At 34.3% G+C, this 13,030-nt stretch overlaps 2 protein-coding genes across 2 annotated transcripts; both read right to left on the reverse strand.

Annotated features, from left to right (window-relative positions):
• Positions 1-379: 379 nt before the first annotated feature.
• On the reverse strand, positions 380-3,227 carry LOC102622727 (fruit protein pKIWI502). Its single transcript, XM_006468738.4, has 5 exons — positions 2,480-3,227; positions 1,752-1,851; positions 1,565-1,660; positions 1,395-1,475; positions 380-559 (listed from the first exon to the last, which is right to left on the reverse strand). Exons 1-5 carry the CDS (start codon positions 3,019-3,021, stop codon positions 497-499), a joined length of 882 nt encoding a protein of 293 aa, XP_006468801.1. The 5' UTR covers positions 3,022-3,227; the 3' UTR covers positions 380-496.
• A 265-nt stretch (positions 3,228-3,492) lies between these two features.
• On the reverse strand, positions 3,493-7,441 carry LOC102622423 (ATP synthase subunit beta, mitochondrial). The gene is made up of 9 exons (XM_006468737.4): positions 6,894-7,441; positions 6,346-6,421; positions 6,140-6,228; positions 5,858-5,975; positions 5,659-5,762; positions 5,395-5,553; positions 5,062-5,286; positions 4,661-4,972; positions 3,493-3,981 (listed from the first exon to the last, which is right to left on the reverse strand). The coding sequence occupies exons 1-9, from the start codon at positions 7,371-7,373 to the stop codon at positions 3,868-3,870; spliced, it is 1,677 nt and encodes a 558-aa protein (XP_006468800.1). The 5' UTR covers positions 7,374-7,441; the 3' UTR covers positions 3,493-3,867.
• Positions 7,442-13,030: the final 5,589 nt, after the last annotated feature.

The raw sequence follows: 13,030 nt of genomic DNA on the forward strand, positions 1-13,030 counted from the left end.
AAGAGTTCGGGATTATGAAATAACTTTTGAGTGTAACAAAAGGCAACTCCAATTCATCTGGGGAAGTGCTCTCGAGTAACCATAGAATGATGCTACAGTTACTAATCTGTGCCCCAATACTAGATGCAAAACGATGTGAAATCATATCGAAGTGAGAAGTCAATTAGTTCGTTATCTAATCATTCAAAAAACAAATCTTGAACAAATACCATGTCATGGATAAGACTACTCTTTCAACAAAAATGATCATGTCACTGAAACTCTGAAAGCGAATACCTTGGAGTTTTTAAGTTATGAAAAAATGTCGGGTGCCTGTTTTACACGTGTAAACCCACACATTTGCATATAATCCTATTAGTTTGTTTTTTGATACTCAAAATTTCAAAACTGGTTTTATTTGCTGAGAGAAAATTGATCCTCAGCAGTGGGATAAAAGAATCACTACAATTTCTGCTCAACAATAATACAACAATACAAGGACCCCATGTGAATTTTTTCAGAAGTTCTTCAGTATCTTCTCGCTCGAGACTCCTTCCGCTAATACAATTGAAGTTACTTCCTGCAAAATAAGTGGACAGCTCATATGTTACTTATTGCAATCCTCATGCTTACATGGAGGAAGGATGAAATCATTTTCAGAAATAGAATTCCATGATTAATTAAAAATGTGGAATTGACTTCTAGCCGCCATATGCCACAACTGGCCTGTCAGTAGGAATAATCAAATCCATGTCCTTCCTGTGGTAATTTTCTATCCCATAGAAGGGAGATCCCACCAAAGAGTTGGATTAGTAACCACTTGTTTTCTTTCCATTCCAATCCTATCCCAACAAAAAGCTCAGTCTAATACCATCCTCTAGTGAAGGCTAAATTTAGACCTGGCAATGTCCGCCTATCATAGACTGAAATAAATATCAAGAGCTTATTATTTTAACTCTACAAACAGCTTCATGCACATTAATGCAATTCTTTAGGTATATTCAGAACCACTTCAATAACAAAGGCAAAAACAGCAGTACATCATCAAGAGGTACGAGTGAAAGAAACATATAAACATGTGGCAATGTTATTAAGCAGAATTTGTTATCGTAGACAGAGCTGAATAAAGAAAGAGAAATCAAGAAGCTGACACAGTATTTAATGAGTTATTGAGCATACAATATGAATCAGTTAATCCTCATCACCGAAAGTAGGAAACTTTTCCAAGGATTCTGAATTATGTATAGGAAGTTGTACATTGTAACAAACTTAAAGACTAATACTCACATAATGGTTCACATAAACGGTTGTTCCTATCTTCATATCAAAATTCAACGTACACCAGAAAAAGAGCAGCTACCCTCAGGAATTATATTTTAAAATGCTGAAAATTCCAAACAAAAACAATAGCATACCTCAGCCATCTGTTTTTGTCCACAAAGCACAACACCGGTACCTTGGGGGTTAAAAATCTTCTTAGCCCTAGAAAAAGCAGCCTGCCAAACCACGAGATCAGAAGCAGATAATTTTAAATGGCAGGCATAAATCAACATAAAGTTTACACAAGCAGAGCATAAGAATGTACCTGTACATAGCCAGTTTCACCAGACCAATTACCATCTGGTTGCGATAACACTGGTACAATCTTAACACCAGAAGATTCCCATTCTTTAAACTTATCCTATAAAAATTAACAAACACAATTTCAACTTCAATAAAATTTTCTTGTTTTGCAAATACGGAAATAAAATTTTAACACGTGGTAAACAAACCTGATAAGCCATTCTCTTAAGATTTCTAGCCCCATAATAGAGTCTTACGTCGGATCTCTCCTTTGAACTAAATCCTGACTCTATAAGAGACCGTATTGGACTGCACAAAACAGAAAATTAAGTCAAATCAACAGCCGCTGGGGAATGGATCACTAGCCATCATGTATTAAGTGGGTGACTAGCTGGTATACATAAGCTTCCAAGTAAAACTGCGTATTTACGGAACATTTAGTTGTTATGTTTCAAAACTATGCAAAGCACAAAAGTTTCAAACATACCCTCAGAGTGCTTTCACAATGCTTTTGTGTAAAAAAAGTGCTTTTGAATTAAGCTGTAGCAAAAAGCATCAGAAAGCGTCTTTGGCTTTGTCCAAGACCACTTCATATTCTATAATCAAAACTACTTTCCAATACAGCACTTATGAAGTGCTTCAATAAAAACATTCTAAATGCTTTCATGATCTCCAAAGAGCACTTCCATCTACTGCAGCCAAAAATTGACAAAATCCAAAAACGTTTCTTTGCAGGCAAATACCAGCTTCTTCAAATAGAACCCGCTAGGAGATGCTTTAGTTGGAAGCACAGAAGCAGTTCCTTGAGAAACACATTAACTACTTTTGAGAAACGCAACATCACCTTTCTTCAATCCACATAAACAAGGCTAAAACAAGAACGTGAACTAATAAAAGTATATTTAAATTCAAAGAAATTTGAAATATAGATTCTCACCTGATTCCCGATCCGGTAGCAAAAATCAAAACCGTAGGATACTCATCCGGCGGCTGGATTCGATCGACATCGAATCCTCTCCCCATAACTTGACTTATCTCAACAACATCACCTTTCTTCAATCCACACAAAACCTCGGCCGTCGAGCCAGCCACGCTCTTCACAAGGAACTCAAACGCGCCACTCGCAGAAGCAAAAGACGGCGGAGAAGCAACAGCAAGGAAAGTAGGCTTTCCCACGTCAGCAACACGGAGCTGAAGGTATTGACCCGCACGTGTGTGGGAAGACCCGATGTCGGGTGCGTCGGAGATGTCGATAGATATGTGGAAGAGCGACTCAGCAGCGGGAGAGATCTCGACGAGCGGGGCGGGTGTCCAGACAGTGGTGTCTTGGCGTACGGCGGCGGCGGCGAGGGTGGCGAGGTGGCGTCGTTGGGGTTTTAGGTTAAGTAATGAAATGCGGCGTAGGATAGACATGGGAGGGAAGGTTTGGCTAACGTGTGCATGGGGCAAGGAGGGTGATGGAGAGAGAGCAAGGGCCATGTTTGGTTTTAGAGAGAGAGTATATGTCAGTCAGTGTTTGTTGGCGCAGACTAGAGAATGCCGGCGCTAAAGGTGGTCGGGCTCGTGATGAGGTGGCGCTTCATCTGAGGCATCGATGTGAAATTCGGGGGACGGTTGGACGACTTCCACGTGTCATAATGGATGAAGGATCCTGCATTGGCGGAGATAAGTAGTGAAAGCTTTTGGGATTGATCCGCCGTACGATAAACTTTTATAGGTTAATTACTTAATTATGACCATTGAAATTTTTTCGTTTTCTCTTTTCTTTCCTTAATTGCTCATTATCAAACAGCTCATTATCAAACCTCCACAACTTTGCTGTTCTTGCTTATAAACAAATAAATAAATAAGACTCAGATGGGCTTGTTACCACTTCGGTATAGAGAATGGCATACCCACTTTTTAGCCGTTCAGAAAGCGGCTTGAGACTAAAAAATACAAGGAAAGACGTAAATAAGGCCAGTAAATTGCCCATTCAAAATCAAAGGCACATTAGTCAGATGTATTTTCGGTTAAAATGAAAAGAAAAGCATCTGATATTCTCTGAAAAATTGGCAAAAGAAATATACACGTCCGCATTCTTTTTTTTTTCCCTTATTAAATAACAAGAAAAAAGCAGACTTTAGCAGGAAAGGCCCCAGTTCTGTTCCTATTTCACACTTTGCAATAACATTAAAACAGAAATAGAAGCTTCTGGCACATTTGGTCTCAAAAAATGAACATCCCGACGCCGGCGTGGCCAGCACCACCTAAATTATTGATTTTCGCAGTAATCAAGCTAAAAGCATTGAAAAGGAACAGGGAAGAGACGAGCATGAGATTTGATTAGGCAGCTGATTCCTTGGCAATCTTCTCGGCCTTGGCAATGACCTCCTCGATGCCTCCAACCATGTAAAATGACTGTTCTGGAAGGTCATCATATTTTCCATCCAACACTCCCTGTTCAAAGCAACAATATTAATTTGAATCAAGATCATACATAATGAGATCAAATTATGCACAAAAGAGTCCTAGTGAATCATTGAGGCTTTTTTTTACAAAGGCCAAAATGAAATGGTACTATGTTTCATCGCAATTATCTACAATCAATAACTCAGATTCTTGAGGGCTAAACAATTTGTTCTCACATACTGATACAAAATTCAAACAGTAATATAATTAACAAAATTTGAGTCATCCTTGAATCCTAACAAGAAGATCAAAGTGCAAATTACCAAAAACCATTTGTGCAAGTTGTCACAATACTACATTTACACCGTACGTGAATCCACACAACAATTAAGTGAATTCACCCTCCCACCAGCCTTCAACATGCTAAAACCAGTTTTGCTTACTACATAAAATATTCAGGTGCAGAAAAATTATCTTTTCACGAAGCTTGGCTAACTATTTGCTTGGAAAAATGGTTCATAACTGGAGCTCCAAATAATTGATTGGACCAGGGATACTTTTCAGGAGGAAGGACTATGCAAACCGTGCAACATTAAAAGAATATCAATGATTACTGTACACGAGTATACTCATATAAAACATTGACGTGATGTTTACGATTATCTATGCACATGCATGCTTGTGTATTTGTGGAAGCATGTGAGAGTTCAAAGATAAAGAAAGGTACCTGGAAACTGGCAATGCTCTCCTTCAACTCCACATACTTGCCAGGGGCACCCGTGAAAACTTCTGCCACATGGAAAGGCTGGCTCAAGAACCTTTGGATCTTACGTGCTCGAGCAACAGTCAACTTGTCATCTTCACTAAGCTCATCCATACCCAAAATGGCAATAATATCTTGCAGATTCTTGTAGTTCTGAAGAACCTTCTGCACACCACGAGCAGTGTTGTAGTGTTCCTCGCCCAAAATGTGCGGAGAAAGCATACGGGATGTGGAATCCAGAGGATCGACAGCAGGATATATACCAAGCTCAGAGATCTGTCAACAAAAAAGAAATCAAATAAATTGTCAGATGTTATTAGCGACAATGTTTAAAGATACATCAAACCAGATGTATCCATCCTTACTTGACGCGACAACACAGTCGTGGCATCCAAGTGAGCAAAGGTGGTAGCGGGAGCTGGATCTGTCAAGTCATCAGCAGGGACATAAATAGCTTGTACAGAAGTGATGGAACCTTTCTTAGTGGTTGTGATACGCTCCTGGAGGCCTCCAAGATCCGTAGCCAACGTTGGTTGGTAACCAACAGCAGATGGGATACGACCAAGCAAAGCAGACACCTCTGAGTTAGCCTGCAGGTAGACAGAAGAAAGAAGAGCACAAAACATTTACAACAACAGCAACATGGAATGCACAATATTGGTGCCACAAAATCTCTATCATAAAAGTATAAAACTCACTTGGGTGAAACGGAAAATGTTGTCGATGAAGAGCAGCACATCTTGCCCCTCAGCATCACGGAAGTGCTCGGCAACAGTAAGCCCAGTCAGACCCACACGAGCACGAGCACCAGGTGGCTCATTCATTTGACCATAGACAAGTGCACATTTGCTGTCAGCCTGATATAACAAAACAATAAGAAACACCAGGATGTAGAAATTTAGCACATAAGTGCAGCAAACAAAGTAGAAACTGGAATTAAAATGTTAACAGCATATCATGACCTGCTTGTCCCCTAGCTTAATAACACCACTCTCAATCATTTCCCTGTACAAGTCATTACCCTCACGAGTACGCTCTCCAACACCAGCAAAAACTGAGAAACCACCTGAACAAAGAAAACAAGAAACATTCAATAAAACAAGGAGAGGAATTGGCATGCAAACAAGAAGAGCCATCGGCATTTTTTTTTTTTAAACAAACCATGAGCCTTTGCAACATTGTTAATAAGTTCCATAATAAGCACAGTTTTTCCTACACCAGCACCACCAAAAAGCCCAATCTTCCCTCCTCTTTGGTATGGAGCAAGGAGATCAACGACCTGTAGGGGAAAAAAATTACAAATTGAGTAAATTTGAGTCCAATGTCATTATCTTTCTATATTTGACAAAAAAGGAAAGCATAAACTTTGTTCTTTTAAGAACTGCGACTAAGATACAATCATCCAATTGCATTCACCAGATATAATTGAAATAGATTAAGTACCTTGATGCCAGTGACTAGAATCTGTTGTTCAGTTGCCTGTTCAACGAATGCTGGAGCCTCTCTGTGGATGGGCAAGTAATGTTCAGTTTCTGTTGGAATATTTAACAGAAGTGTTAGAAAATTTCATTACTTACACCAGCAGTACAACTGGGAAAAAAATTTAAAAAAACACTGATCAAGTAGTTACAGGTTCTCCAGAATCTTACTGAGATCGCCTTTCTCATCAATAGGCTCTCCAATGACATTCATAATACGACCCAGAGTAACTCTCCCCACAGGTACCTAAAGCACATGTATAGAGCCATTTAGAAAACAAAATAGTCAAAATACAACATACTATTGCAAAACAAAACCCAATAAACTACTTAGTGCCTAAAGAAAAATAGTAAACACACTATTACCCCTACAATATATGACATGAACCCTAACATTTTTAAACTCATTAAACACACGCGGTCCTTCACATTAAATTTTCTTTTTTACTTCAGATACACAAAAACCAAAAGAAAAAAGAAAATTCACTTTCAAACGCCCTACAAAAATTCATTATCACACCACAATAACCCAGCAACCAGTTCAAAAAATAAAAATGCAACATAACTCAGATCTAATTCGACAACAGTCAACAGAAACACCAGCATTTCACAACAAACAATTATAGATTCGATCTATTTGACATTTCACATATAAAGTTCCGATTCTTTTTCAAACTTCAGAGCTAAAGATAGGATTTTGATCAAAGAGGTTCAATTACAGTGATTGGAGAGCCAGTATTGAGCACGCGCTGGCCACGAACCAACCCTTCAGTTCCATCCATAGCAATAGTCCTAACAACACCCTCACCCATGTGCTGAGCCACCTCAAGCACTAACCGAACCGAGTGATCTACCACTTCAAGCGCGGTCAAAATCGGAGGCAACCCCTCGTCAAATCTGACATCAACGACGGCACCGATGACCTGACAAACCTGACCGATCGAGCCCTTTCCAGTAAACTCATCGGTGATTTTACCACCGCCGCCTTTCTTTACATCCGACTTCGGAGTCTGTGCCGGTGGGGCAGTGGCGGCTGCTGAGGTCGCGTACTCTGAGACGCGCGAGAGGAGGTGCCCATAAGGAGACGCGCGGCGCGTGGAGGCAGGAGAGAACACAGATGAGTTAGAAAACGAAGATTTGGAGGGAGATCGGCGGACAGATGAGCGAAGGAGAGATGATAGGAGTCTACGTGAAGCCATTGGTCAGGGCTTCAATGTTGAGAGAATGAGAATAGTGTGAGTTAGGGTTTGATGCTAAAGTCTACTAAAGCTCACTTTATATCGCTGGTTCTGTAATTTTCAATTTTATTTTTTTGGGGGTTTTTCCTTTTTTACTGTTACGTGGCTTAATTGAGAATATTCTGAAATTTCGTTCAATGATTTTACTTTCGCGTGTGCTAATTTACAGCCTTAACAGGAACCTTGATGACGTGAAAGCAATGTAGTGCCCTGTCAGGTGGTTGCTCACTCCGTTCCTCTAAATGGGGTAACGATAAGTCAACGATGTTTTGTTCTATCTATGGACTTTTTTAAATAAAAAGAATTAAATTGATTTTGTCTAATAAAAAAATATAGGGTTATTTTTATTCATTTTGAAGTGGTCATAACAGGGATGACAATGGTATCTATAAATCCATAAATTCATCCAAACTCGTTTATTGTAGGTAATGTTATGGGTTGTGAGTGAGTTTAGTATTATAAATTGAAATCTCGTGTTGCGAGTGGATTTGGTATTAGCCAAATATCTGGCTGATACACAATTTATAACTTTTTAAAAATATTTTAATTTAATTTTAATAAAAAAAATTTAAATCTTAAAATATATAAAGTAAATAATGTAAAATGCAAACGTATGTACAAGTTATAACATGCATAAGTTCTAACATACTTTAACTTAATGCATTGATTATTTCATTATTATAATTTTGTTCTTCGAATTAGTATTTAAAAAGTATTATTCTTTAGAAAATATTAATTTTAATTATTATTGTAAGAATCGTGTTGGATGGGTGCTAATGGCTGTGAATGAAACGAAAATCTTCTTTTAGAGCTTATGTTGAATGATAAAATAAAATGATAACTGTTATTTTTAGATACTAGTTTATGATTTTTTTTGTAATGGATTTGTGTATTTTATACTTAAATTTGAGAATTTTTGTTAGATTGATGTTGAAGTTTTAATTTTCCATTTAATTTTGGTTAAATTTAGAATTGAGTATGTTATGTGTAATTTTAGATTATTATTATAAATTTACATTTTAAACATTTGTGATTTTAAATGTGGAAATCCGTAAAAATACCTTAGGACCCATTGCAAGTTTAGTAATTGTCAAAACCCGTAACTGGTGAGTTTTTTTAAAAAAAATTAAAATCCACAGCGGGCTACGAGTGAGTTTGATAATTTAAATTTTGTACCAAACCCACTCAAGTGGTGCCCATTTAGAAATGACCAACGGGTCGTGCTGCGCCGGCCTAGCCCATCAAGGCAAGGACCATGCGTGCGCGTGCTCGTGCTCGTGTTATACTGTGCCTACTATGTGTTTCGTGTCGTGCCGTGCTTACTTAATTTTGTTTGCTTAGGCTCGGCCTGACACAAGTGTCGTGCCTAAGAAAAAAAACGCAATAAGTTTTTTCTTTTTTTAAAATTTTTTAAGAGCGCATGTCAAGTTGTTAGTGTATTTTTTTCAAGTTTATATACTTTTTTTAAGTCTATCCCTTTATTCCAAATTAATAAAATTCAAAATTCAAAACTTAAGTCCATATTCAATAATAATAAAATAAAATAATATTAATTACTAAGTTTGACCTTATATTATTATAATTTTTTTTAATACTCAACAGTAAAAAAAATTCTTAAGGGTTAACTTAATTGTTAAGTTGGACTTATATAAAGTCATAGATCATAATTCACAATAATAGTAATGCATATTTATAAAATCATGATATTTATAATTTTATTCATTAAAATCATGATATCAATTGTTTATTTAATAAATTATAAAGATAAATCAATTATAGTATTTTTTAAACTAAGAATTAAATGAATTTAAAAAATTCAATTTCAAATTATTTGTAAAATCATAAAATTTTAAATTTACTTTCATTAAAAAATAAAATTGTGCTTATTGCGAGCTTTTTCATCGTGCAGTGTTTAGCCCATCTCTAATCGTGCCGTACTTTTAAAGCCCGCATGCCTAAAATTCTAAGCCCTAGCCCAGCCCACGTGCGTGTCGTGTCGTGCCACGTACCCCACCAAAACATGCTCGTGTCGTGTTGTGTCGTGCCCGTACTGCTCTATATGTTGTCCGACCTGTTGGGCATCTCTATGCCCATTGTCATCCCTAGGTCATACACCCAGGTAATATTATGAGAAAAAAATATATGTGAATACACAAAATTTACCTAAAAGATGAAATAAAATGTAGAGACGACCACCATAATATATTTTTATTGGTATAAAAGTAATTAAATTGAAATGTACTATAACATGATTATATAATGGAATTAAAGGGAAATTTTGATTTATATATCACACATATATTCGTTATTATTTTATAGGTAAAATGGTAATAACATCAACTATTTGTGAATATATTTTTTAAAAACCTATATCTAGAAAGATCATTGTATTTCATCATGTCGTTCCTTCTTAATGAGTCTTTCACCTCATTCCTCCAAATGAGGCTTGAACTCGACCTTAGCTCTAGGAAAACTACACTTTTACCAATTGAGCTAGACCTTCACTTCATTTGTGAACATATATATTTGAGGTAAGTTTTGTGAATTGTGAAAAATAATTAAATATAGTAGAATTTATTTTGACTTACTTATCATTTCAAATGCATGAATACATATAGCATGTGTAGTTTGAATGAATAAGAAAAAAGGAGATGAGAGTAAAAGTAGAGAGGAAAAAAAAAAAAAAAAGGAAAGAGAACGAATTCCGTGGTGAACCAAGTAATGAAATTGAGATTAATCTTTTTTTATTTTTTATTTTATCTCTTCTTCTGTCATTTTCATTCCTCTCTTCTCTTATTTCTTCCAACCACACATTGAGTAAATTCCTTTATTCTCTTTGTACTGACACAACACATTCTTATATATAAGGTGTTTTATTGATTGATTCAATAAACATTCATAAATGTTAATTTATATTCTAAATAAAGGAAAATGTAAGAAAGTCTAAAAATAAATAGATAAGGATTGGGGGTGATATGCTTATTCGAAGGAGGGAATACTCGATAGTTTTTTGGATAGGGCCAAAGAAATTACAGGAGCTCTCGAGCTCTATTCAGTCTTTCTTTTCAAACCCCATCGACTAGATTCATCGTTATTATTAAAAGTTAAAATAAATCACCCAAAAAACAAAACATAACAAAACAACTTGAATTGCTTAAGAAAATAAAAAATATAACAAATTAATAAGATTGAATACTAAATTTTAATGACTTTGATATTTATTAGTTAAACTGTTGATATTTGTGCATATTTAACATATAATCAATGGGAGATCCAAAAAAACATTTTTTGATTTCTGAATGTGAAAGCATAGCACAATGAAATTATGTTGCTTTCAATTCAATTAGAGACGGAGGATAATCTCCCGGAAAATCCTCATACTACTATATGCTTATGGTCAAAGGATAATCATAATAAAAGAAAATTCCCTCATATTACATTGTAAAAGCTCACTGCTCCTTTCTGTTATTTTTCACTCTGCGTATGACCATTAAGTGTCTTTCATATAAACACACTTAATGTATCTAAATTAGATGTGTGATATGTGTGTGACTTCATAATTCTTAAAGTTCAATTAGACTTTTAATGGTCATATGAAACTCTATGTAAAAGAAGCTTCTATATTGTTCTTTATGTTGGACCGGTCTAGCTCATCATGGGTGCCAATTCCAACATGAACAATATCGTATTATTACATACAATGGTACAATAATAACCACATCTACACGTTGATGTGAATATAAAAACTACTGATATTGTTACATTTGTGTGGTCGAGAAATGTTACAATATTGGGATTCTCTCTTTTTTTTGTTGTAAATTATAAGAGAAGCAGTAAGCAAAACTACAATTCCACCAGCATAAAAATGTGTTTAAATGATATATATATAATCATACTTTAAATTGGAATAATAGTCATGTGGTCATAAAAATTATGATCCTAATTTAGCCTAGTTGTAAATAAGAATGAACTCCATATTGTGATAATTTATACTTTTTCTTGATCTCATCTTAAGAAAGTTGAATTTGCATAGTCATAATTATTTATATATTGCAAAAATATGGGTTATGTTACATTAATGGTTTAAGATGAAATAAAAATATTTTCTAAAATTAACTGAGATGATGATTTATATTTTAGAGTTGTTATCACATATCTGAACTTGGCAACTTGCGAGTATGTAATCACTTACCAACATAAACACTATTTGTTGAAACCAAAATATTTTTAGTCTATTTATTAATTAATTATTAATATAGTACGTACACATTTTACCTCTATATCATTTGCATTGAGGTTCACAAAGTCAAAATAATAATTATACTAATCACACCTTTATTAAGTTTTTTTTTTTTGAGAAGACACTTTTATTAAGTTATAACATCTTTATAGCAATAAAATTAATTGTTTTCAATATTATGACTATAAAAAAGTTTTATTGTATTAAGAGCATAAGTAGAGCTTTTAACACACCTCTAAAATCCTTAAAACACCCATTTTAAATTTTATTTCATAAAATACCCTCTTTAATTTATAAAATACAAATCCATATATTAAGATTAATCATATTTCCATAAAATTAACTCCAAATAAATAGCTTTTAAAAGTTTTATTTATAAAATACATATAAATCCTGAAATTTTAAATTATAATCTTCTGATTAGATAGTTTTGTATTTCCATAAGTTTCAACTCTTCTATTTTTTTTAAATATTTTTTTATTAAAATATAAATATAAATATAGCATACTTTTCTTTTAATTTTTAACTTATCTCTATTTGAGAGGATGTCAATAGAAGATCAAAATCTCCATAATTAAAAGAAAAAAGTATCGCCTAGGCATTATCCGAAACCAAAACATATTTCGTGCTAGTGATAACAAATTTTGTAAGTTAATTTATTTGGAATTTGATGTAGAATTATTAATTATTCAATTTTTTTAATAGATCAATTGTAGAAAGTTTTTGGATAGATAAACTTGTTCACCACCGTAGTAACTAGCAATATGCCATATCACTTTGCTGTGTCTGTATCGTACCTCAATGGCTCAACGTAATAGATAATTCAATATCATTAATATAAATATTTGAAATATTTAACTTATCTAAATTACTAATATAAAATCTTAGTTCAATAAATCCAGCTCTATCAAAAGGGAAATTGCAAATCCCCTCAAATAAAGTAAGAAACGCTTATACTCAAATTTAAATGGCCATGACATTTACCCCCTTTAAATTAAGAAACATCACAGTTAATTACACTTCCCCCCTTATGAACAAAAGTTGATACATTCTGTTGAATTATAATAAAAAATCTATAATGAATATCATAAAAAGTCCATATTACCCTATTTATTTTAAGTTGGTTTATAAACTGTAAATATCTATTAAAATGAAATATTTTTATGTGCTATGACAATATTGTCCCTAATAAGTTAAGTTAATTACCTAATTTATGTATTTATTAAATTGGACAAGACAATATTTGAAGTTTGGTAAATATTATTTTATGTGTTATTTATGAGAGAATGCATTGTCTTACGAGAGAAATAAAATTAATGTATAATCCATGATATGACGAAAGTGGAATGAAATGAAGATTTTATCTGAAAATTCAATA

Source organism: Citrus sinensis, chromosome 2, assembly GCF_022201045.2.
Source record: "Citrus sinensis cultivar Valencia sweet orange chromosome 2, DVS_A1.0, whole genome shotgun sequence".
NCBI classification, from domain to species: domain Eukaryota; kingdom Viridiplantae; phylum Streptophyta; class Magnoliopsida; order Sapindales; family Rutaceae; genus Citrus; species Citrus sinensis.

Bases quoted from the DNA above. Each gene is read 5' to 3' on its own strand.
- LOC102622727 (XM_006468738.4), bottom strand. From the start codon at position 3,021: ATGGCCCTTGCTCTCTCTCCATCACCCTCCTTGCCCCATGCACACGTT. The intron at 1,661-1,751 runs GTTTGTTTACCA...TAATTTTTATAG, and splicing joins TTAAGAGAATGGCTTATCAG to GATAAGTTTAAAGAATGGGA. The intron at 560-1,394 runs GTATGCTATTGT...CTTATTTTGCAG, and splicing joins GACAAAAACAGATGGCTGAG to GAAGTAACTTCAATTGTATT.
- LOC102622423 (XM_006468737.4), bottom strand. From the start codon at position 7,373: ATGGCTTCACGTAGACTCCTATCATCTCTCCTTCGCTCATCTGTCCGC. The intron at 6,422-6,893 runs GTAATTGAACCT...CATGTGCTTTAG, and splicing joins ATACTGGCTCTCCAATCACT to GTACCTGTGGGGAGAGTTAC. The intron at 5,763-5,857 runs GTTTGTTTAAAA...TTCTTTGTTCAG, and splicing joins CAATGTTGCAAAGGCTCATG to GTGGTTTCTCAGTTTTTGCT.